Source organism: Vulpes lagopus, chromosome 4, assembly GCF_018345385.1.
Source record: "Vulpes lagopus strain Blue_001 chromosome 4, ASM1834538v1, whole genome shotgun sequence".
In the NCBI taxonomy this organism is placed as follows: Eukaryota; Metazoa; Chordata; class Mammalia; order Carnivora; family Canidae; genus Vulpes; species Vulpes lagopus.
In genome coordinates this window covers 102,207,083-102,230,228 of record NC_054827.1, presented here as the reverse complement: position 1 = coordinate 102,230,228, position 23,146 = coordinate 102,207,083, and the positions used below count along the sequence as shown (strand labels likewise).

General features: G+C 44.7%; 1 protein-coding gene across 3 annotated transcripts in view; it reads right to left on the bottom strand.

The window, feature by feature from the left end:
• IGF1R (insulin like growth factor 1 receptor) overlaps positions 1-23,146 on the bottom strand; it is a 304,252-nt gene that overhangs the window by 15,378 nt on the left and 265,728 nt on the right. For all 3 annotated transcript variants that reach the window (XM_041753582.1, XM_041753584.1, XM_041753583.1), the window contains exons 14-20: positions 19,559-19,661; positions 18,727-18,797; positions 14,504-14,733; positions 14,070-14,180; positions 10,186-10,345; positions 5,524-5,653; positions 104-238 (exon numbers count right to left, since the gene is read on the bottom strand). In XM_041753582.1, the coding sequence (XP_041609516.1) occupies positions 104-238; positions 5,524-5,653; positions 10,186-10,345; positions 14,070-14,180; positions 14,504-14,733; positions 18,727-18,797; positions 19,559-19,661 (940 nt within the window). The remainder of the gene's footprint in view (positions 1-103; positions 239-5,523; positions 5,654-10,185; positions 10,346-14,069; positions 14,181-14,503; positions 14,734-18,726; positions 18,798-19,558; positions 19,662-23,146) is intronic.

Genomic DNA, 23,146 nt, shown 5'->3' with positions numbered 1-23,146 from the left:
GCCAGGCCAGAGACACAGGTTCTCAGGACCACTGACCCCCTGGGTCACTGATCAGGGAACTCAGAGGGTGATCCCGGGTGGAGGGGGCCCAGGAAATACGTACAGCATGTCGGGGCAGTTGTCCGGCTTGTCCAGAAGGCCGCCCTCCATAACGAAGCGAAGGACTTGCTCGTTGGACAAGCCCTGGTATGGCTGCTCAGCCAGCGTGGCGATCTCCCAGAGAACGACCCCAAAGGACCTATGGTAAAAGAGGGAATGTGAGGGCTCAGGAAGGGAAGGGCAGACCACATGGCCCTCTCCTTCCCAGCGTCCCCCTGCCCGGGTGCTGAGCAACTGCCTGCTGTGTGTGAGCCCGGCCCCGGCTACACATGGACCTCCATCTTCACCTGTTGCTGCTCATGTTTCCTGCAGGGGAGAAGCAGCCCTGGGGCACAGTGGAGGAAGCTGAAGTGGAGGGAGTTTGCAGGGTCCCCTCAATGACAAGGAAGCACCTAATCTCTCTCCTGGGAAGCCCAGGCAAGCTGAGTTCAGGGCCTCAACAAAGCCACAGGCCCAGCAGGACTATCTCCTAAATGTGCTTCATTCTCTAATCAAGGGCAGATCCCCAGGCCCCTGCTGGGACAGTGGGGCAGTGGCCTCAAATCCACCCTGGGACAATCAAATACCCAAGGAGATCTCGATGCTGGCTGCATAGGAGAGTTTTTAAAACACACTGATGACTGACTGCAGTTCTGATGTCATCGGTCTGGGGTACTGGGAAGTTCCACGGGGATCTCCCAGGTCCAGTGGGGCTGGTGGGAAGAGAAGGCCATGGGGGCTGGGAGCTGCTGGCCTGTGGAGGGCTTAGCCTCACAGCATGGAGAGTGAGGGGGCAGCGCCAGCTGGTGATAGGGCTCCTGAACAGCCAGGCATCCTCAAGCAGGGTTGAGCTGTGGGGCAAAGTTCTGAGGAGTACATTCAGGAAGGGGAGCTGTGAGCGACTGTGCCATGCACGCACTCCTGCCTGCTGGTTTACAAGATCCAACTACTGGAAAACAAATTAAAACACACAGGCACACACACAGAAATTTTAGGCAGATACTGTTTAGAAAGGCAATGTTGTAATCTGCCAACTAAAGGTGCCTTCCCAACGCACACTGCCACCTTGTACAAATTTTCCTTGGTCTATTTGCCTTTATGTTTGGTTCATTTCAGCAGAATAAAGCAGGCTCGGCAGCGGCAAACAGCCTGAGGGGCTTCTGACAGGACTGTGGAAAGCCATGGGTGCTGGCAGAGCCGCACCGAAAATTCTGGGGCCGGCACTTCCCGCTGAGAGCTCTCGGATCCTGGCTGGGAGCCTGCAGGAGGAGGGCCTCGGACTCTGTACCATAACGTTTTATTCACAGCTTCAGCTAGAGCTACTTGGCCATGAACAGAAGGTTTCTGTGCAAATGGGTACCAAGAGTAGATGTTAGACACAAATAGGATCTTAGCTGAGGATGGACCCACCCAAAGTCCTTTTAAATTTCTGGTGACCAAAAAATAGCCTTTATGTTGTACAAGAGACCTAGAAAAGCCAAAGAGCCGGAGGCCTAGCATGGCCTTCAGAGGCCTGGGCTTGGGGCCGCCGGCTCCTCCATCGGCTATGGTGGTGGGCCTCCTGCAGAAGCAGGCCTGGTCAGGTAAGCAGCTCGCCCCGGAGGCTACTGCTCCTCACCGTTGCATCCATAAGGCGATGTAGCTCTAGACATGACAAGCCTGCTGTTCTTACTGACTGCAGGCCTGGCCTGAGGGATCATCTGAGAACACAGTTTCCTCCCAGACCCACTTGCACCCCATGGGCTCTCCTAGGGGTGCCAGCTGCTCTCCAGAAGTCCGTTCTCACTCTGGCTCCCACATGGACTCCTTCAGCCCCAACTACTCTGGCTCAAGCTCCCGGGTACTTGGCTATCCATACACTTCATGAGTCTCAACCTGACATCTGCCTCACACAGTCCCGCTCTTCTGGCCTAACATGAGCAGTCAACCCGAGGCCATCCATGCCTCCGCCTCCTCAGAGTCCACCGCAGTGCCCATGGTCCTCCTGGGGCCCAGAGCACTCCTCTGCTTTGGCCAACACTCTACTCCGTACAGCATTACACTCTAGTGAACATGATCTTTGTAAATGACAGCGCTAGGTCACATTCCTGTGTCACTCTTTCTTCAAAAGCTTTACATGTCTTTATAGAACCTCCAGGATCAGGCCCAAGTACCTCACACAACATCGGAGGCCTTACTTGGTCTCTCTCTACCCTAGCCTCCTCTCTCAAGGAGATCCCACCATCTTCCACAAGCACCAAGTGCGTCCTGCCACCATGGCTTCCCCAGCATTCCTACTGCCAGGAACCCATATCCTTATTGCTCCATAGGTGACAATTTGTACTTTAGGGTGTCCCACAACCCTATCTCTTCTGGCCAGCCTTCCATGACTCTAACCTGTCAGGATCCCTGCCTCTTCTCCATAAGACTTTATCCCTCAAGGACAGGGAGTGTGTCTCTGATCACCCCGTTCTTGTACACACCGACCATTTCCTGGGCCAAACCAGGTACTCGTGATCACACCCGTGAAACAACATAGCAGGTAACAGGCCCAGCTCTCCATAAATGCTTTCCCTGGGGTGACTCTTGTGTGATGTCAATGTCACTTGTTAGCGAGGGCCACTTAATGCTGGAGTCTGATCATTCCTCATGGGATGTGACCAGCTGTATGAAGTCCAGTGTATGGAGACTGAACCATGTCTACCCAACACCAAGAGGCCAGGCCTCGTGGCACCACTAGTTGTCACAGGAGCCATTTAAACATTTATCAAGCCACTGCAGATCTCATAGGGAGTGTAGATAGACATTCCTAAATAGATTCACCTCACAGATGGAGCAACCAAAGCCCAGAGCTGTCCCATGGTTTGACCAAGGCCACACAGCCAGTCAGGAATGCTAAGAAATATGCAAAACCCACATGTTTTTCAAAGTAGGAAATTTGCAATGAGGCACTGGTACAAATACCTTCACAGAAAACCAAGGCATGAATTTTGTAGATACATTCCATCTTTAAACATTGGACAAATGCCTTTGTGTGACATCTATTCTGATTACAAGCATGGATTTCCCCAGAAATGGTACAACTTGTTGTGAGTCTCCCATGTCAATACAAGTGCTGCCTGGGGTCCACATTCAGTAACTGTGCCTCTGTGCACCAATACAGGATCACGTCAGTGTCCCACCCAGCAGCAAATCAAGACCTACAGAGATATCTGTGTTCCCTGTTAACATTAATTAGCTATTAAAGAAGCAAATGATTTTGATTTTAAGTGGGGTGCAATCAGTTCTGGATATTTGTGGCAGTTTGGAAACCTTAGTGAGTCAAGAAATAAAGACTGTTGTAGAATGACTCAGATGCACAAGAAGGGAACACACTATGGGTTCCATCTCCCTACTTCTGTGCTTGGGTTCCTTCAGGCCTGGAGGGCCGCTAGTGTCTTCTAACCCAAAGGAACCACTGACAGGGACACAGTGCCAGGGGAGCTGTAGGGGGAGCAAACATGGTGCCCAAGGGCCTGGGAATAGAATCTCAAAGGACAGCAGAAAAAGTGGAAATGTCCAAACTAGAGAACGGATACCATTTCCTTGTGACTCCAAGGTGTCTTGTCAAAACACAGCAGGGTATACAAATGTGTCACAGAGAAGGCCCAACGGATGTCACCAGGAGGGCAACATAAGCACAGCATGGGCAAGACTCACAAAGAACAAAGATATCTTCAGAAGTAGGGTGGTCTGTTTTCATGAGGGAGGGAGTAAGCAGTCCCTGGAAATGTGAGTGAAAGCTCAACAACCAGCTGCCAAAGATGCTGTGGATGGGACTTGAGGGCTGGATGTGACCATAGAGATACCTCCCAAACCTAAGATTCTGGGGTCTGTTTTACAAAGTCAAATAAAACTCTTTCTGTTCCTTTGACAGGGAAAGCTTTAGATCCTAGGCAGCTGAGAGACCTTCTCTATTCGCCAGTGTCCTGGCTGGCCTATCCTACATTAACCTCAAAGGCCGTGTTAAAAAAAATCTAAAGCACCCTTAATGCCTGAATATTGACTGGAATGAATACCAAATACCCACTCTTGTTTATATACACATATTATTGATTGATAATGTCTATGCTGTCAGGTGAGAGAAAACTGGCAGGGAATACCCTATATGTCCCTTTGTTGCTGCTTGTTGCAGTCATTGCTAACTACACTTTGGGGAAAAATTAACCTGGAGTTATTAATAACTCCAGTTTTATCTTCTCATTCTGCCCCTCATTTTCCCTGGCTCTCACAGTTTTTTCTACGTTATCATACTGTAAGCTGACCTCAGAGTTTTTGGAGGCATGGCGGCTAGAATAATCAGACACATGAACAGACCCAGGCCTGTCGTCTCCCCATCATCTCTACAACAAAAATGATGGTGAGCACTTTGATTTGACAGCAAAGAGGTAACTATGTTGGACAGGCTGATTGCAAAACAAATCTCATACGTGAACTCGAGAAGTCACTGCACTCTGCTGGGTCATATTCAAATGCTATTTCCAATTTGCACCTGTCTTCAAAGTAAGATCCAAGGCCCTTGAACCGTGAAAGGTTCACGAGGTTAAAAAAAAAAAAAATGATGTCGGTCACTATTTAAATACCTCCTCTATGTGGTCATCCAGACAGTAGGAGTAAACAACTACCATTTCTGTAACACACCAGCAGTGGGATCTCCTGAGAGGACAGCCAAGAAACTGGTTGACGTGCCAGAAGGTAGAAAACTGTGAGAGCCAGAGGGTAGATGTGCCAGGGTCTCAGCCTGCCAAGGACCTCGGTTGTATTTGAGAACCTGACCTCCTCTCTGCAATGTTGGTGATGAATCACAATAAATGGCACTACTCAGAGTCCTCTGCATTTCTCAGCTGGTAAGCTTTCTACCCCAAGGTACATTTATTAAGGGAGATATTCTGCTTTCTATACCATCCCTGTGTCAACACAGGTCAATGATGGTGCCCATTGAAAAAGGACAGACAGCAGATAGGTCCAACAAGAAAATACATCCAGACTTATAATCTTTCAGTCTAAATAGAGTAATGTCTGCAATCTCAAGTTTTAATTAGATGAGGCACACACACACACACACACAAACACACATCTGTTGGGAAAGATAAAAATGAGAGCAGGCAGGCAGGGGAGAGGTGAAGTTCTCTGCCATGTCCTGGCTCCTGGTATCCTGGCCACTTAGTGAGCAGCTAAGGACTGAAAGAGATGTTGGTCCTATAAATTCTTTAGATCCAACAAATGCCCATGGTCCTTAGCTGGCCCACCCACAACAGGAACCCTTAGAAATGCAGGAGTGTGACCCACATAACACTTAGCCAAAGCTGGAAATAGGCTAATGGTGAACAGAAAACATGAGAAAAATAAAGCCCTCGGGACTGAGCCAATGGGATCTGTGGAGGCTGGAGTGCTCCATGCTTGTGTTATAGGAAAAGTCTCTCATACCAGACGTCAGAGTGAGTGGTGAAGACTCCATCCTTGAGAGACTCAGGTGACATCCAGCGCACAGGCAGCAGCCCCTTGCCTCCTTTCCGGTAATAGTCTGTCTCATAGATGTCTCTTGTCATACCGAAATCTGTAAGGTAGAGAGAAGGCACCCGAGTGATATGCTTGGAGCAGCTCTCAGGGCAGAAGCAAAGATGTCCTGCCACTGTGGCAGGGAGGGGGGGATATGGATGCCCATATCCAAGGGTGAGGCACACTTTAAGGAGGCTGGACCTCAGTGTTAGCGATTGTATAAGGCAGAATCAATAAGGAATGACTGATTTGATTAATCATGTGACAAGGAAATACCAAGAAATCTCTGCTTTCAAGTATGTTTATAATTTGACTCTTTAAAAAAGCTAATTCCTGGGGCACCTGTGTGGCTTAGTTGGTTAAGCGTCCGACCCTTAGGTTTCAGCTCAGGTCATGATCTCAGGGCTGTGAGATTGAACCCTGTGTTGGGCTCCACACTCAGCAGGGAGTTTGCTTGAGATTTTCCCTCTTCCTCTCCTTTTGCCCCTCCCCCTGCTCTCTCTCTCTCTCTCAAATAATGTTTTTTAAAAAGTTAATTCCAGGATGCTTGGATGGCTCGGTGGTTGAGCGTCTGTCTGCCTTCGGCTCAGGTCATGATCTGGGGTTCCTGGGATCAAGTCCCACATTGGGCTCCCCATGGGGAGCCTGTTTCTCCCTCAGCCTGTGTCTCTGCCTCTCTCTCTGTGTCTCTCATGAATAAATAAAATATTTTACAAAAAAATTTAATTCCAAATAAATAGTTAATTCCTTTATTCATTTAAAATGAGAAGCAGTTTACAAATTATCAAGTCTTAGAATTTATCAAGAAAATATATACTGTGTAGACCAAAGGACATTTTTCCTTTTTTAAAGATTTTATTTAGGGCAGCCCAGGTGGCTCAGCAGTTTAGCACTGCCTTTGGCCCAGGGTATGGTCTTGGAGATCGATCGATCCCTGGTCTCAACGGGGATCGAGTCCCACGTTGGGCTTGCTGCATGGAGCCTGCTTCTCCCTCTGCCTGTGTCTGTGCCTCTCTTTCTCTCTCTGTCTCTTATGAATAAATAAATAAAATTAAAAATGAGAGACACACACAGAGAGAGGCAGAGATAAAGGCAGAGAGAGAGACGCAGGCTCTATGCAGGGAGCTCCATGCAGGACTCGATCCCAGGAACCCGGGATCACGCCCTGAACCGAAGGCAGATGCTCAAGCGCTGAGCCACCCAGGCATCCCAGACCAAAGGTCATGTATACGTGGTTTTCAAAGCTGGTGAAATAAACAAGAGCATGTTGACTCTTATTTACTTGGTAGCACTGCCCCACTGCCAGAGGAAATAAAGTAGTTTTGCCACTTATTAAGGGGGAAAATATTGAAAGTACCAATTCACGGGGGAAAAAAGTACCCGGTAAGATGCCTTGGGGATGCTATTTACTAGGCCCCTGGAGGCCCTCAATAATGTTTTCAACATAATACTCCCACTCATTTTTAAAAATTTCTTCCATTTTCCATGTCTCTAGAAGATGTCACATAATTACATTTGATGGCAGGCTTGCTTTATAATCCTAAACTATTGCTTCTTTGTCAGATTCTGATTTTCCACTCAATCATATAACCTTTTTCTTCCAGGGACTCTTCTGTTTTCCTTCCTAGGAGAAAGGGCTGCTCTCCTTTCTAAAATGCTCATTCATGTCTCTATCTGTGCCACAAAGTGGTAAGGCTACAGAGCAAATTCAAGGAATAAATTTCCTTGGACATTAAGCAACACAATTTACTTGTACTGAGCGAAGGGCCATCAAATTGCCTCTGGTAAAATTACTTGTCATGTTTGTAATCCATGAGACACTGGGCATTGGGACAACAGGGTTTTTGAACCCTAGTGAAGAATCAAACTGAAATGTTGAAGTCTTATCTCAGAATTACTCCAGTGATATGCAAACGAGAGTACTTGCCTTTAATTGCACAAGAAGGAAAAGAAAAGAAATCCCAGAAAAAGAACATGATCTATTTCTGAACACAAAAGAAAATTTCAAATTTCAAATTTTAGTGAGAAAAACCACAAGTACAAAGAAAATGTCACTGTAAACGTACCACCTGGTTAAATGGCAAATATGGTCCTTGCTGATTTGGACTTCAAATGGCAAGTGGCACAATAATAGCTCTCCCACCGTGAAGTGGAACCAGGAAGAAAGTAGCATGAACTGAGCTCCTACATGTGCCAGGAAGAGGGTGGGAAACACGATGTCAATGACTGCAGGAACTAACACCTACTGAGGACCTGCCTCATGCCAGGCATGCATTTGGAGCTCTCCTGAACCTAGTTCTTTCCACCATCTCATGGCTTTGCTATATCAGCAGGCCCATTGCAGAGGGAAAGAAACTGAGGCTCATAGAACTTCAGGCACTTGCCCCAAGTCTCATCTGTTATTGGCAGAACCAGAATTTAAGCTCAGACCTTCTGGGTGCCCTACAGTTGGGGAAGGGGCACTGGTTGGCATCTCCATGGGAACAATCTGATTCTCCACAGAGAAGGGAAGGGAATGGAAAGGGAAGAGGAAATGAGCATGGAGCACAAAGAAAGCCCAGACAGCAGCCAGAGAGGCTCTTCTCAGAGAGGCTCATCCCAGAGCATGAAGGCCTCCCGGGCTTCAAACACACCAGATGTGTGGATGCTTCAAAGGGCCAAATCCAGGGACACTGTTGACTCCTGAATGAGTAATTCTAATGACCAAGGGATGTTTCCTCTATGATATGGTTCCATTCATCACCTCTGTCTCTCCAAATGAGAAATAAAGACACTCACCCATAATTTGATAATCATTCTAGGGGGGATACTCATTATTCACAACTAAAAGGCCAAAACAGTTCATTCAAAAACTGCTAAAGAAAAAAATTACTGCTAAAGAAAGGTGAGCATTTCCAGAACAGGATAGTTCAAGAATTAGACAAAGAGGTTAGTCTTTTTTTCCAGTACTTTGAATGTATCATGCCATTCTCTTCTGGACTGCAAAATTTCTGCTGAAAAACCAGCTTATAGTCTTATGGGGTTTCCCTTGTAGGTAACCATTTTCTATTGTCTTGTTGTTGCTTTTAAAATTCTCTTAATCACTACTTTTAGCCATTTTAATTATTACATCTCTTGGTGTAGAACTCCTTGGGTTGATTTTGTTGAGGACTCTCTTTCTGCTTCCTGGGCCCATTTCTTTCACCAGATTGGGGAAGTTTTCAGTCATTGTTTCATCAAACAATTCTCTTCTCCGTTCCCTATAATGTGAACATTGTTATGTTTGATAATGCTGTTGACTTCCTCTAACCTATCCTCATTTTTTGTTCTTTTATCTTTTTTTCCTGTTCCATTTGGTTGCTTTCAATTATTCTTCCAGCTCACTTCCTCTACTTATTCCCTCTAGTATATTTTTAATTTCAGTTATTGACTTCTTAACCTCTAATTGGTTCTTTGGTATATTTTCTATCACTTTGCTGAAGGTCTCAATGAGATCCTCCACTCTTTTCTCAAGCCCAGTGAGTGTCTGTGTGATCATTACTTTGAATTCTCTATCAGGCATATTGCTTATCTCTGATTTGTCTAGCTCTGTTGCTGTGATTTTGTCCTGTTCCTTCATCTGTTCCCTCATTTTGTCTAACTCTCTGTGTTGGGAAAGTCAGCAAAAGCCAAAGAGGTTAATTTTAAATAGATTTCAGATGTAAAGTGTCCCCCTGCAGTTTCTCAGGATAAATATTTGATGTTTTTCTGAGCCATCATCATCTCATAGTAGCAAGATAAAGGTCCTGGTAAGAGCAGGTGCTTTCCTGAGCATCCCTGAGGATGTATGTGTGTGTGTGTGTGTGTGTGTGTGTGTGTGTGTGTTTTAATCAGGGTTAAGAGATCAAAGCAAAGCCCAAATCTAAAGGCTGAAATGAATTTCTAACTATCACCAGAAATGCAATCCAACTCCCTTTTTTGGTGTTTCAATAAGTGGTGGCAAAAAGAGCAGGTTGGTTGGTTAAGTATTCTAAGTGATAGGTCAAGAGTTTACAGGTTGGCCAGCCCAGCCTGGATGTGAACCCCAATAAGCAGTGATCTTCCCTTCCCTGAGGGATTGCCACCTCCCTGTCATTGCTCCTGTTCTGTGTAGGGGCTTCATCATTAGGGGACCTCACTTCTTATAAAACTCCATGGACCAATGGGAAGACAAAGCTCCTTTCAAGCTAGGAAAATTGGGGGAACTATTGGTAGTTTTGGTGGCAACTTTTATTCCCAAGTCAAAATCACCTTGAGGATATTGCCTCAATTATTTTTGTAACCAATGCTTAGAACTGTTCTGTCAAGAAATGCCTTAAATGTCAAGAGAGGCTACCTCAGCGATCACAGCCTCAATTCACCCTTGCCCACTACTTGTTCCGCTGTGCCCACATGTGCTTTCAGGGTCTGAGCCAGCCTGGCCAAGTTTGTGATTGACTATCAACTGGAAACAACCACATTATTCCCAAGAGCAAGACTCTGGACTCATGGGATGCACTGGAAAACCTCTCCACAGGTAGGCTAATGCCAACTTAGTCTCTGAAACACGTGTGAGTTTAGTCCTTGCTCAGATCTGGAAAGCTAAGAACATACCTCCAATTTTGACTGTGAAATCTTCGGCCACCATGCAGTTCCTGGCAGCAAGGTCTCTGTGGACGAACTTGTTGGCGTTGAGGTATGCCATGCCATCAGCAATCTCCCCAGCCATCTGGATCATCTTGCTTAGGCTTGGAGGTGCGAGGACTGGATTATTCTGTTGTATAGGAAAAATATAACATGAGAATTTAGGAGTTTTTCCCACCCTACATTCTTTTAGGATATGCAGATCCATCTTCGTTCAATCTGAGCACCACAGGTCATTCTGCTAAGAAACAGGACTTGCTGAAAAGGAACATATTATTATGGAGACCATAGCATCTGCTTCGTGGTAAAGTCATGCGCTTGCTCACTGACCACATCACACAAAGCTGCAAGGAGAAACACCAATTAGCACAACTTGGGACCAGCATTTTCTATTTTGGGTAGGGCAAGAAATTATTTAAAGTGGCACTAACAATTTTTGATATTAAAGAATTCTTAGTTACTCAAATTTTTATTAGTTCATGCATTTCTTTTATTTCTATAATCAAAGTACAGGTAAAAGGAGGGAGAAAATACTACAAAAGCTATGTGGGAATAAGCAAATATGTTTCCCAAATGGACACTGTAGGCTTTATATCTCATATAAGCATTATTATAAATTATTTGATGTTTTTCTTTCTCTTCAACTTCCTTCTAAAGTACAAAAATATCAAGGTTAATGTTTTCACCTTACAGCGTGGCATTCCTTGGGTTATTATTTTTCTGTGAGCACCAAGGAAAACAGACACTTGCCAATTAAAGTCCAGGTGAAGGGGATCCCTGGGTGGCGCAGCGGTTTGGCGCCTGCCTTTGGCCCAGGGCGCGATCCTGGAGACCCGGGATCGAATCCCACGTCGGGCTCCTGGTGCATGGAGCCTGCTTCTCCCTCTGCCTGTGTCACTGCCCCTCTCTCTCTCTCTCTGTGACTATCATAAATAAATAGTTTTTTAAAAAATAAATAAATAAAGTCCAGGTGAAGCTTATTCTGGAGGGGGCTGAATGTAAACTAGTGACTAGTAACATGGATAAGCATTTTTTTGCAGAGAAGGGCAACATACTGGCTTTAGAATTAAAGAGAAATACCTCCAAATAATAATAAATCTATTTGGAAAAACGTTTATATAAAACATGTGCCCAAATCTCTCCATCCTAAAAAAAAAAAAAAACCAAAGTCAATCAGCTTGCTACAGTTGAGATGCTAACTACCTTTTACTTGCATTAGCACAATTGATTTTAACTCTGGTTCCCTGACTACGAAGTATCTGTCACAACACGGCAAAGCCATGTTGCTCTGATAGGTCCCACATGCCACCTTCCCAGCTCAAATCCTGTGGACCATGGGCAGAGCATCCCTGGGTGGGGTCACTGCTGGGACGATGAGCTGGGATCACGCATGCAAAGTGCCTGCTAGCACCCGGCCAGGGTCTGTGTTCAGTGGAGGGTGGCTTTGCCCAGTGATGTGCTAGTTTCTGTTGAAAGCTGGCTTCTAGAAACAAGGTAACAGCCCTCCAAGTATTTCCTGGTTAGTTCCCTACACTTGATATACATGTACATTCTGAAAAGACTATCAACACTACCTCTGGTGATTTAAAATACTTACCACTGAGTTTTCTGGGGAAGTGATATGAAGTCCCCAAGGGTAAGCCCCAAACCACTACTATCTTTTACACAGGAGGTTTGTACAATTTTTTTCCCTCTGGACCCACCATTGCCTTTTAACCTTTTTGGGGCTCTAGATATGCATGGAATGCAAGGAAATCTGCAGGTGAAATGTTAAGTTTACACTCATGATACTTAAGCTGTGGAGTATTAAGTATATGTGTTTACTAGAAGTAGTCATTCATAATTAATATGAAAAACAGAATCAATAAAAGGAACCAAGTTATAAGTATCGGAAGAGAGGGCTGACATTTTGTCGGTTCATGGTGCTACAGTGCAGTTCTTTCAGACATTTTAGAGAGCGGAAATCTTTAATTTGCCTAGAGCTACTGAAGACATGTATACACAAACACCCACATTTAGCAAAGTAAATGAGCAAATCTTCACTTGGGGAGAAGATGCCAAGTAGAATATAATGAATCTGCAGGACAAGCATGTGTATTTTTATACTTGACATGAGTTAGAAAGAACAAGTTTAAATTTGACAAATCTAAGAGTGAATTTTAGATCTGAAAAGGACTTGGGTAATTATCTTGTCCAACCCGCTTATTTTACACGTGAGGAAACTGAGGTGCAGAGGCCCATAGCGGCTGCTGGAGGACTACAGAAAGCCAGCAGCGAGAGCCAGGACTCAGATGACGTGTTGCAGATGTTTATTCTGTGCCTGATGTCGGGGATGCAGAGAGTGAGTGTTTCATACTTTTCAGACGTGCCTTGAATGAATCTGATATGAAATATGCTGCCACATATCTAGCCACCCATCTGATGAAGCGTTTCTCCTTTGTACTGGCTTGTGTGTTACAAAAGTGAGCCCGGGAAAAGGTATTAAGATCCAGGGGAGCTGGGGACCCATGCTGGTAGAGCCTACCAAGGGTGGGTGTATTGTAAATCACCCTGCTCTTGGGGCCCTGGGCCATATGGCCACACTTGGCGTCATGACCCTCACAGAACCACAAGCATCATCTGCTGTGAATAAAGGAAGCCACATGTGAACAGGTGCTTGGAATTCAAATTAAGGAACTACTACTTGGGGGATAATTAAGTTTCAGATTAAAAGAAAAAAGATTAAACAGAGAAAGGCTGTAGAAATTCAAGAGGGGTAGAGAAAGGGTGAAAGTGAGGACTTTAGACCCACCGAGGAGGCCCAGTGAGAGGCAGATGTTGCTGGGATTGTTTATTTACCAGTTTATCCTCAGAATCCCCTCACTTACAAGTCATGCTGCCATATGCTAAAAAGCTGGCTGGTGGGTTCATGCTATAGAAGGGGAGATACCACGGTGACTAATGGAAAATCACATAGGACTTCAGCAGCTTTAGAATTTGAAGTTCATAAAGCAAACTGATCTTTTTCACAAGATGAATCAGGGACGGCAGCTGAGGCGATTATCATTCTGCCTTGGGATTGAGCCTGATATGTGGATGCAGAGTTTGAGAAACAGACCTTCCCAGTCTCAGAGGCATAGACTGTTGACAAGCATAGGGGAAGGTGTGTGTGTGTGTGTGTGTGTGTGTGTGTGTGTGTGTGTGTGTGTGTGTGTGTGTGTGTGTGTGTGTGTGTGTGTGTGTGTGTGTGTGTGTGTGTAGGGGGCTTGTGAATGAATGGATGTCTTGCGCACAGAGCTGGGTGGGAAAACACCCCAGCACAAGAATCATGTCAATCTAACATTGAACTTTGATAAGCATTTATTCAAAGGCTTCCTGCCACAAACACTGACCCCTGACCTGGGGCTGTACTCGGGATGAAAAGCTGAACACGATGGGGTGGAAAGGCAGTCCACCGAGGGAACCAAAGAGGAGAAAGTCCGTGCTGGAAGAGAAGTCAGCAGAGGAGGAGATAGTTCCTACTGGCCAGGTAGGGGCAGGAAAGGCTTCAGGGAGGAAACAGCTCTGACAAGGGGTCCACAGGTGGAAATCTGGTAGTGTTGGCAGAGGACAGAATGCAGGGGGGGGGTGTGTGGTTGGAGCACAGAGGGGTCAGGGAAAGAGGTGTTTGAGGAATGGCAAGTGCCTCCTACAAAAGCTAAAGGTCTCCCTCTAGTCAGGGAAATCTTTCACATAAAGGACCTACAACCAAGCGAGCAGCAAGACACATTTAATGCTGAAAGTAAGTGGATTTAAAAACACTGTATCTTCTGGAGGAAGGCTCCAAAGAAGAAAAAAACAAATAACGCACAAAGTCAGTTAAAATAAAAACTGACCTCTATTTCTGGCCTCAGAGACCTGAGATAACTTTTGAGATCCCCTCGTGTCATCAGTTCCATGATGACCAGCGTCGGCTGGCCCTGGGACACCACACCCAGCAACCGCACCTGGGAGGAATGGCAAAGAGAAGGACTCAGAGGGTGAGGTTGCCCACAGCTGTCCCCACCCATGCTGCTCGGACTATTGGGTGCTGGGACATGCAGAGCCCAGATGAGCAAGTCACAGGGGCCTCCACTGGCTGGTGTCTGCATCCCATCCAGAACCTTCCCAGGCACAGATGTGTAAGGGCAACAGTGAGGTGATGGGGAACTCTGGAAGGCAGGGAGGAAGACACCAAACCCCCCAAGTGAAGCCACAGACACCCTGTGCGGGGGCTCCAGTGAAGGGTTCTCCCTGTGTCAGGTTCTGGCTCCTCAGTGCTTTCTCTTACCACATGGTGACAATTGAACTCCTTCATCACTGAAGCCTCATTGAGAAATTCGATCCTTTCACGCATGCTGGCAGCCTCGTTCACTGTTTTAATGGCCACCCTTGTTTCAGGCTCATCTTTAACCACACCCTTGGCAACTCCTTCATATACCATTCCAAACGAGCCCTGGCCCAGCTCTCGGCTCATGGTGATCTTCTCTCGAGCAACCTCCCACTCATCAGGTACATACACTAGAGAAGAAGAAACCAGAGCTGAGACAAGAAACGCAAGGAGACCCTGGGCGGAACATGCTTTGGGCAGGGGAGGGAAAGCAAAGAACACAAGATGCCACTTCTTCTTAAAACCCACAGAGAACATCAGGAAACAATGACACAGCTTGTTCTGAAAGTTCTGTAAGACAGCTATATGATCAAACACTGGCATTTCAAGTCTTCAAGGATTCTGTGATAATTTTAGGATACTAATACCATATAAGAACCAGGAGGGACACCTGGGTAGCTCAGTGGTTGAGCATCTGCTCAGGTAGTATTCCTGGGGTCCTAGGATCGAGTCCCATATCAGGCTTCCTGCAGGGAACCTGCTTCTGCTTCTCCCTCTGCCTATGTCTCTGCCTCTCATGAATAAATAAATAAAATCTTAAAAAAAAAACCCACCAAGGAGTCCAATTTGAGATGTGCTAAGTATAGAATTCACAACTGGTTTCAAAGACTTAGGGGCACCCTGCTGGCTCAGTCGGAGGAGTGTGTGACTCTTGATCTCAGAGTCATTGAGTTTGAGCCTCAAGTTGGGTATAGAGATTACTTAAATCAATAAAACTTTAAAAAATAAAAATAAAAAAAAAACTACAAAGACTTGGCACAAAAAAAATCATGTAAGTATTTAAATAGTTTTTAAACTGATTTACATATTAAAGTTGATAATACTTTGCATATATTGGGTTAAATAAAGCATATCATTAATACTTATTTCACTTGCTTCTTTTATACTTTTTAAAAATCTAGCCACTAGAAAAACTTGAGGTTATATATATGGGGCTGGCATTGTATTTCCATTGGTAGCTCTGTTCTAGTCTAGACAAGTGTCTCAGGCCTCACCAAAGACCCTGGGGAGTCTAAAGGGGTCCAGAAGCAAGGAATATTCCATGGTGAGCGGGTTGGAGGGGCAGCTGATGAGCAGAGGGGTCTCCCCAGGGCTCAGGGACCTCCCACAGCTGGGATGAGGGGCTAGCAGGTGGGACATGTCCAGACTCTCCGTCGATCTGGTTTAAGGAATTAAATACGTAATTTCAGGCAGGAAGGAGAGATAAAGAGAAGGGAGAAGGGAGGTAAGAAAGAAAACAGAGGATCCATCCCACAACTTGGATGGGCAGAATTAAAACTAAAGACAAACAAACGAACCCAACCTATTTCATAAGCTCCATAAGAATTTTCAATTATAATGACATTCTTTTAATGTTGTGTGCTTACATCCCAGCCTGAGAGCGGAATCCCCAGCAGCCTCCCTGACTATTATGAAGGAGGTAGTCCTGCAGAAATGCAAGACTGGGAAGCGTGGATGGTATCTGTGTTTGCTTTCACACTTCTGGACATTAACCTTGTGCCTATGGTATGTGAGACAAACAGGGCTGACAACTCTATTCCAACATCCCCAGGTCCCATGCATTTAACCTTTAAATGGCGTCTTAAAGGAAAGATGTATATAAGCTAGGCCTAGGAGATACCACCAACTTACACCTCTGAGAGGTGTCCAATATGGCCTACATTAATCAATCTAGAATTTTCTCATACACATTTTTGGATTTTATTGCACATGTGTTCTGGAATTTCATAAATGGAAGTCTACCCTCTATGTGGTTTAGATGCCATATAGCCCCTAAGAAGTGGCCAATGTTCGCTTAGATGAGTAAGTATGCAAGACGAGCTGATAGATAAGACTCTCCACAACACCACCCCTCAGAAAGTATAACAAACATTGCTTATGTCCATTTATATCTGAAAATCCAGGCTTGCTTTTAATGAGAATTAACTATGTAGCACACCATAAAACACGGGGTTAAAATGATTCACATTCCTTCCTTGAGAGGTCCCTGAAGTCAATACTTGCAATCCTTTTCTCTAAATTCAACCCAGCAGCTCTGACTTGAACCAGCAGTTCTAAGCCCTGCCAGCCAGCCAGCCGCAGGTTATGTGCACAATGTTATCAGCACTTCCCTATAGGGGATTTTCGGTGTACTCTGGAGAATGGTGACATGCAGATTAGCTTTTGGAGAAAGAAGTTTTTTGAAGCATTTGCGAACTGCAATGTCATTTGTCGCACCTTGAGGAAACTAGCTATAAGGTGCTTGTCAAAAAGGCCAAATGCTTTACGTTCAAATGAGGTGAGTGTTCCTACCTGTTGGCATGGGTGCCAAGGAGATTGGGTTTTGTTTATTTTTAAAGAAGAATCAAGGCATATTACAAAAGTAGTCTGAAAAGATATATAATTTGAATTCAAATCACCAGCAGAATCTGATATTATTGTGTTAATGCTCTTTCCAAACTTCCTGGACACTTCATAGTCAAAACTACAAAAGCCAGTCTCCTGTGCTTTATTTCAAAGCAGAGCAAATTCTCTGGAATAGTCTTCTTCCACCTTCACTGAGAGGGAGAATGGTCTTGCATTTCCCCCACAAATTACATTAAGTGTGTGATGACTCCTTACCTTGATTTTTTTTTAAAAAAAATCTATCATTTATACAAACAATGCATAAAAATCTTTTTGCCTTCTTTTCTATTTTATAAAGAAAAAGATCCTCCCTCCACAAGTAACTACTATTTTAGTTTGGTGTGTTTCCTTCCAGAATGTTCTCTATGCCTTACATACATACATACACTATATTTAGGAGTATAGAGGTATGTGTGTATGTGTATGTACATATAAATATACATATATATATGCCTATTAAAAATAAAAGTTTTTGACATCTTTATAGAATCAAGAATAATGTCATTATTCTGCACTAGATTCCTCCCCTTAAGGGAGGATCCTTTTGACTGGCTTTACTGTAAACAGAATTGAATTAGAAATTATTAAAGAAATCATAGTGAAACTTTATACATTTACATTGTCCTTTTAAAATGTCAGTTTTCTTATGTTTTCCATTTGATCAAGATAATCAGTTAAAAGAATCACAGATCTATTTTACATCTCCTATACATCTATATCTATTTTCACTTCACCTGAAGCCAAGAATACATCTACCCAATACCGTGTACTTATTTATTCACTTGACGAACCCAATCCAGCTCCTCCCTGGAAGGGTCAGCTTCCTTGCCTACCCCAAGGACCTCACCATCCTTTTCCACAGTGACTGCATCACGCTGTCGACAAGATGCCAGGGTCTGTATCACCCCCAACTTCTCAATTGCTTAGCTATGTGACCTGGGCAAGCTTCTCTGAACCTCCCTGCCTCACCTACACAGAGGCAGGCACAAGAAAAGCCATCTACAGGGATGCAGGGATCAAATGGGATGGCATTTGTAAAAGCTCCCAGCAAAGTGCCCAGTAATGGTGCTAGTATCACTGGATCCTGGGACCAATGCTCCACCCTGACTTAATTTGAAAGGTTTGGATTCAAGCCCACTGGGGAGAAGAGACAGCAGACAAGGAAAAAAGGAAATACCCACTGAGTAGAACCCAACTTCCAGGTCAGACCTTCTCAGTCACTTAACTACATGAGTTATTACCCAAAGGTATGTGAACAGGCCGTGAGGGTGTAAATTGTGTGATCCCAGGCAGGAGGAGGTGAACAGAAAAACTCCAAGATAGAAAAATGCAGGGAAGCACTAAGGGATCAAAGTCACAGTGATACGAAACTCAGCTGAAACAAGTTTAAGCGCACTATTTGGTCAGCTGTGGCATATCCTCTGACTAGATGTCAACAATTAAACAGCTTTTGTCATTCTAGCATAACATTTCAGGCAATTAAGTAAACTGATTACTGCACTGACCAGTCACCTCTGAAGCCTGTTTTTCTTTGGGGCTTTTCATACAGTCCCAAATTTTCAACATACTCAGTGAACCGCTAAAAACTTTGATTAAAAAAAAATGTGTTAGCAAAGATGGATTAGAGGCCAGAGTTACCTCAAAATAATGCAAACCTCTTCCCCCTAAATTAGCTACACTCCTGAAAGCTCCCGGATCTGGGACCTCCCTAGGCAGTGACCCTGGCTTAGCCTGCTTACCATCGGCAGCACTGAAGTATTCTGGGTTCACGGAAGCATACAGCACTCCATTCCCCAGCCTGCTGTTATTTCTGTCAAAAGGATAAAATTCAGGTTAAAAACCCCCATATCCACACGTCATCTTTGCTCTATCAGTTTTATTTGTCCTGTTTCACTAAGCATCCAGAGGAAGGGAGCGAGGGGACACATAATGCCTGCTGGCTCTCACCTACACTCCCCCATCAGGCCCAGAGTGAAGCCATTTGCTAACATGTCTTTGGGTTTCTTCGGTGGCCTTAGATTACAGCTTTTTAAGAAACATTTGTTTCTTCACTTCATCAGAAATTGAAAGGTTAGTGGACAGAAAATGCGGGACACTGTGTTTGGAAAAATCTTTGCACAAGCAGGGGTATCTGTGTGAGGGAGCAATCAGCAAGAGGATGAACTGTACTGGCCCCAAATACATTTTCTGTTGATGCTGAATCATTAGGAAATGCTCTCTTGGGTTACCTGGGTGGCTCAGTGGTTGAGCACCTGCCTTTAGGTCGATCATGATCCCAGGGTCCTGGAACTGAGTCCTACATCGGGCTCCCCATAGGGAGCCTGCTTCTCCCTCTGCCTGTGTCTATGCCTCTCTCTCTGTGTCTCTCATGAATAAATAAATAAAATCTTAAAAAAAAAAAAAGAAAGAAAATGTTCTCTTTTCCTGTGAGGCAATGTGATTGGAACATCAGGTCTCCCAATCCATAAAATATTTCTTCAAAATCTTTAAGACATTTCCCTGAACTTGGGTCCACATTATTAGACCACACAACCACAAAAAGTTTCTGAGCTTTTTCATGTAGTCACTCACCTTCTCCTGTGGAAGACGTACAGCATTATAACCAACCCTCCCACTATCAATAGCACAGCAACGGGCAGAGCAATGATCAGATGGATGAAGTTTTCATACGTTACTGCAGAAATAAGGGAAATGATAAAATATCACTAGGTGAACAAGCTGGTCATTTTTTGTTTTGTTTTTTAGCAGGAAGTATGAAAAAAAAATCTCTGGAAATTCCTTTACTGCCCTATCACAAACTGGGAATTCTGAAGGCAAACAGTATTGGATATAACCGCAAAAAAGTCCGAGTTATTTGAAAGAAAGAAAAAGATAAAATAAGTGCACACTAAAGAGTATACTCATTTTTAAAGTTCTTTGTATCCTGAAATAATAGATCAAATGGTAGCCTTGAGTAAAAAAGATGTTTGTATGCAATTTAATAACTACTAATAGATATACATATACATATGAAAAATATATATGAAAATAAAATGAATAGATTCTTACATATAGACAGCTCAAGCTGTACTGACCCTTGTACTTAGATCATAAATATATTATTTAATCTGCTTAGTATGAAATTGTGTCTTAGTAAGCTGTACCAACCTTCACCCATCTTTTTTTCTATAAATTTGTTTTTTATTGGTGTTCAATTTGCCAACATATAGAATAACACCCAGTGCTCATCCCATCAAGTGATCCATCTTAATATAGTTCCATAGACACTTTAAAAAACCCTAACTGGATGGCACCCCTTGCCAAAGTTGCTCTGAATTCTCCCCAAACATTAGGGTCTAGTTACAAGCCTGACCGCAGCACCTGCTCATCGCCATCACCAGCACTTATAGGACAGGTACCAGGCTGGACATGGGGGATGCTGTGGCATGCCCCTGAAGATTCCGCTGGATGTGGGAAGTCAGTGCATTTGCAGGTGGTTCAACAACCAAAAAGGTAGACTTCACATGTTGCAAGGATGCAGAGAGGAAGGGAGTGGAGAGAAGCAAGTCAGGGGAAGCCTTCCAACTGCAGAGGAACAGTTGGAAATGACACTGGAGGGAAGTCAGGTTGGGTCCCATGGGGTCTGTTCAAGCCAAGCAGTTTGAATCTCATTCTGTGGATTAAAGGGAGCCAGTGTGAGCTCTCAGGCCTGCACTAAACTGATCAGATTCATGTATGGTGGGATGGCTGTGTCTGAGGACAGCCTGCAGGGGGCTGGTGGTATGGAGGAGGCATGGCTACATCTTGGAGGGTGCCAGGGGGCAGGAGGGGACCTGGCTGTGTTCTGTATTATCCAGCCCAGGCCTCAAGAAGAGACCACAGCTCCTTTGCTACACATGAAGAAGACTCATAGAGATGAACTGTCCTCCCCAGGGTCACGCAGGCAGCTGGTAAGCCATGGTCCCAGGACTATTCCTGCCCCCACAGCTCAGACCTGTTCCCCAAAGCAAGCATCCTGGAGGCTGGAGCTGAAGCAGTGGTGAGGCAGCAGGGGCTGGATTTAGTGACACAGAATCAATGGGCCTGGGGTTTGAATGAAAGATGGTGGCTGGAGAGAAAGAAAAGGTGGGGGGGGGGGGGCGGTTGTAAGGTTCTGTGTGTGGATTATGGCACCACTGAGTGACTCTGGGAGCAAAGGACAGAAAGACACTATGAGGACGCCAACTGTGGTTTCAGTTCTGAGCACAAGAGTGTGAGGTCCTCATGGGACACCCAAGTAAGAGATGTCTACGTAGAAGTGATGAAACTCACTGGGGACCCAGTGACACCTATTGTAACACACATCAGTGATTATTTTGCCACTAAAAATCATTGTCATTGTTATTACTCTTTATGGATTAGTAAAGCTATTTTAATTTTTAAAATTAAGGACATTTTCATCAGATCCCTCTCAACACGGATGCATCTCCTGCCTTTGCTAATTCTTGAAAACACTCTCAAGTTATCACTGCCTTTGGGAAGCCAGCCAAGTTTTAGTTCTTCTTCCCAAAGACTACTTTTTGTATTTGCATCACTTAGCCTACTGGTCAGGTTGTACCATGTTCTGTCTGAGTTTCACATTTCAGCGGGGACATGGAGAAACTGGAACACAGCCAGAGAAGAGCAAAATGATTAAATGGCTAGAAAATTGGTCTCTGCGACTGGGCACAAAGAAAAGGCCAAAGGACTGGAGATTATTTAGTCTGGAGAAGAAAAGTCTGAAGAGTCGTTTAATAGCATTCAAGCACATGAAGGGTTCCTGAAAGGACAGCAGTTGCCAGAAAGCTTGCAAAGCTTCCATCTCCTCTGAGGATTAAGCAGGAGGAAAAGAGACGATGCTGTGGCAAGAGCGTCTTGTCTGACATAAGGACAAACCTCCCAACAGCAAAGCAGGCACACAGATTTCATTTTCTTGCAGTATGTACCAACTTCTGCTGGAAAGAGTCTACCAGAGGGGCTCTCAGGTTTCCCTGTGGCATCCCAGCACTCCCAGGGTTAAAGACAGGGTAGCAGTGGTTGGGGGGGGGGGGGGGGGAACATGCCCTGTCTGAAGAGAAGCCAAGGCTGCTATTTTAAAGACTGCAGCCTTGACACTACACTACTAACCTAGGCTCTGGTCCTAAGAGTTGGATGCAGAGAGGAGAGAAGGAAAAGGCCAGCCACTGCTCTGGAGAGGGTTCTAGGCATTACTGTGAAGGTTCTAGCACTGGACTGGTTGGCATAGGCTCCTGGTAAGAACAGGTTAGTGGACCATGGAGAATTCAGACTATTTCAGAATTATCTGCCTAAGCTATCTATTTGCCCTTAAATTCAGGCCCAGTGCCAGGCTCATAAAATGCTACCTCCAGGTCTGTAATTCTATTCACACCATCCTTCCTTTGGTATCTGTACTCTTAGGATTTTCAAATACCTGTCTTTGACTGTTAGGCACTGACCAGGTAGACCACTAGATAGGCTGAATCCTGAATTTTAAAAACTCAGACCTCAGGTCAGGACAGCACTGATGTGGACACCAGGAGGGACCAGGGATGTGGGGACTACCCACTGGACCCACAATTAGCATCAGTAAGCAAGGTGGGCTGCTCTTTCACGTGGGGCAGTAAGGAACAATGTTATGCCAAATTTGATCCCATTATCCAAACCTGAAATCATCTGAAAAACTGGGTTTCTAATAAGAAATAGAAACTCAATATGGAAATAATAAGGAATATTTATGTCACCAAATAAAATACTCTACTTTCTTGGCCAAGCCAGCACTGGGCTCTTGGTGTACTCATACATTTCATAAAACTCAGTTTCCAAATCTGAAATCCTTGCTGAGTATGGCCTTCTAAGAATTTTGTCTTGTCAACAGTTTGAGCATGAAATCACAACATGGCCCAATCTCTGTGTACTTTCAATGCATGTTGGTACTTTAAAAAGCGCATCTGTATTTTACCAACAGACAGTAAAGGGGACATCTCAGTCTGAGATGCTGTCACAAGGACTCCTGCCCTGGAACAGGCTGGGCCAGATGGCTCCCAGGTTTCTGTCACTCCTTAAGATTCTAAGCCCTAAATCTGAGCCCGGACTAGCAGCTAATTGGACAAGAGCTGGAATGGTCAATTCAGTACTTTGTAAAATGCTTCAGACATAAAACAA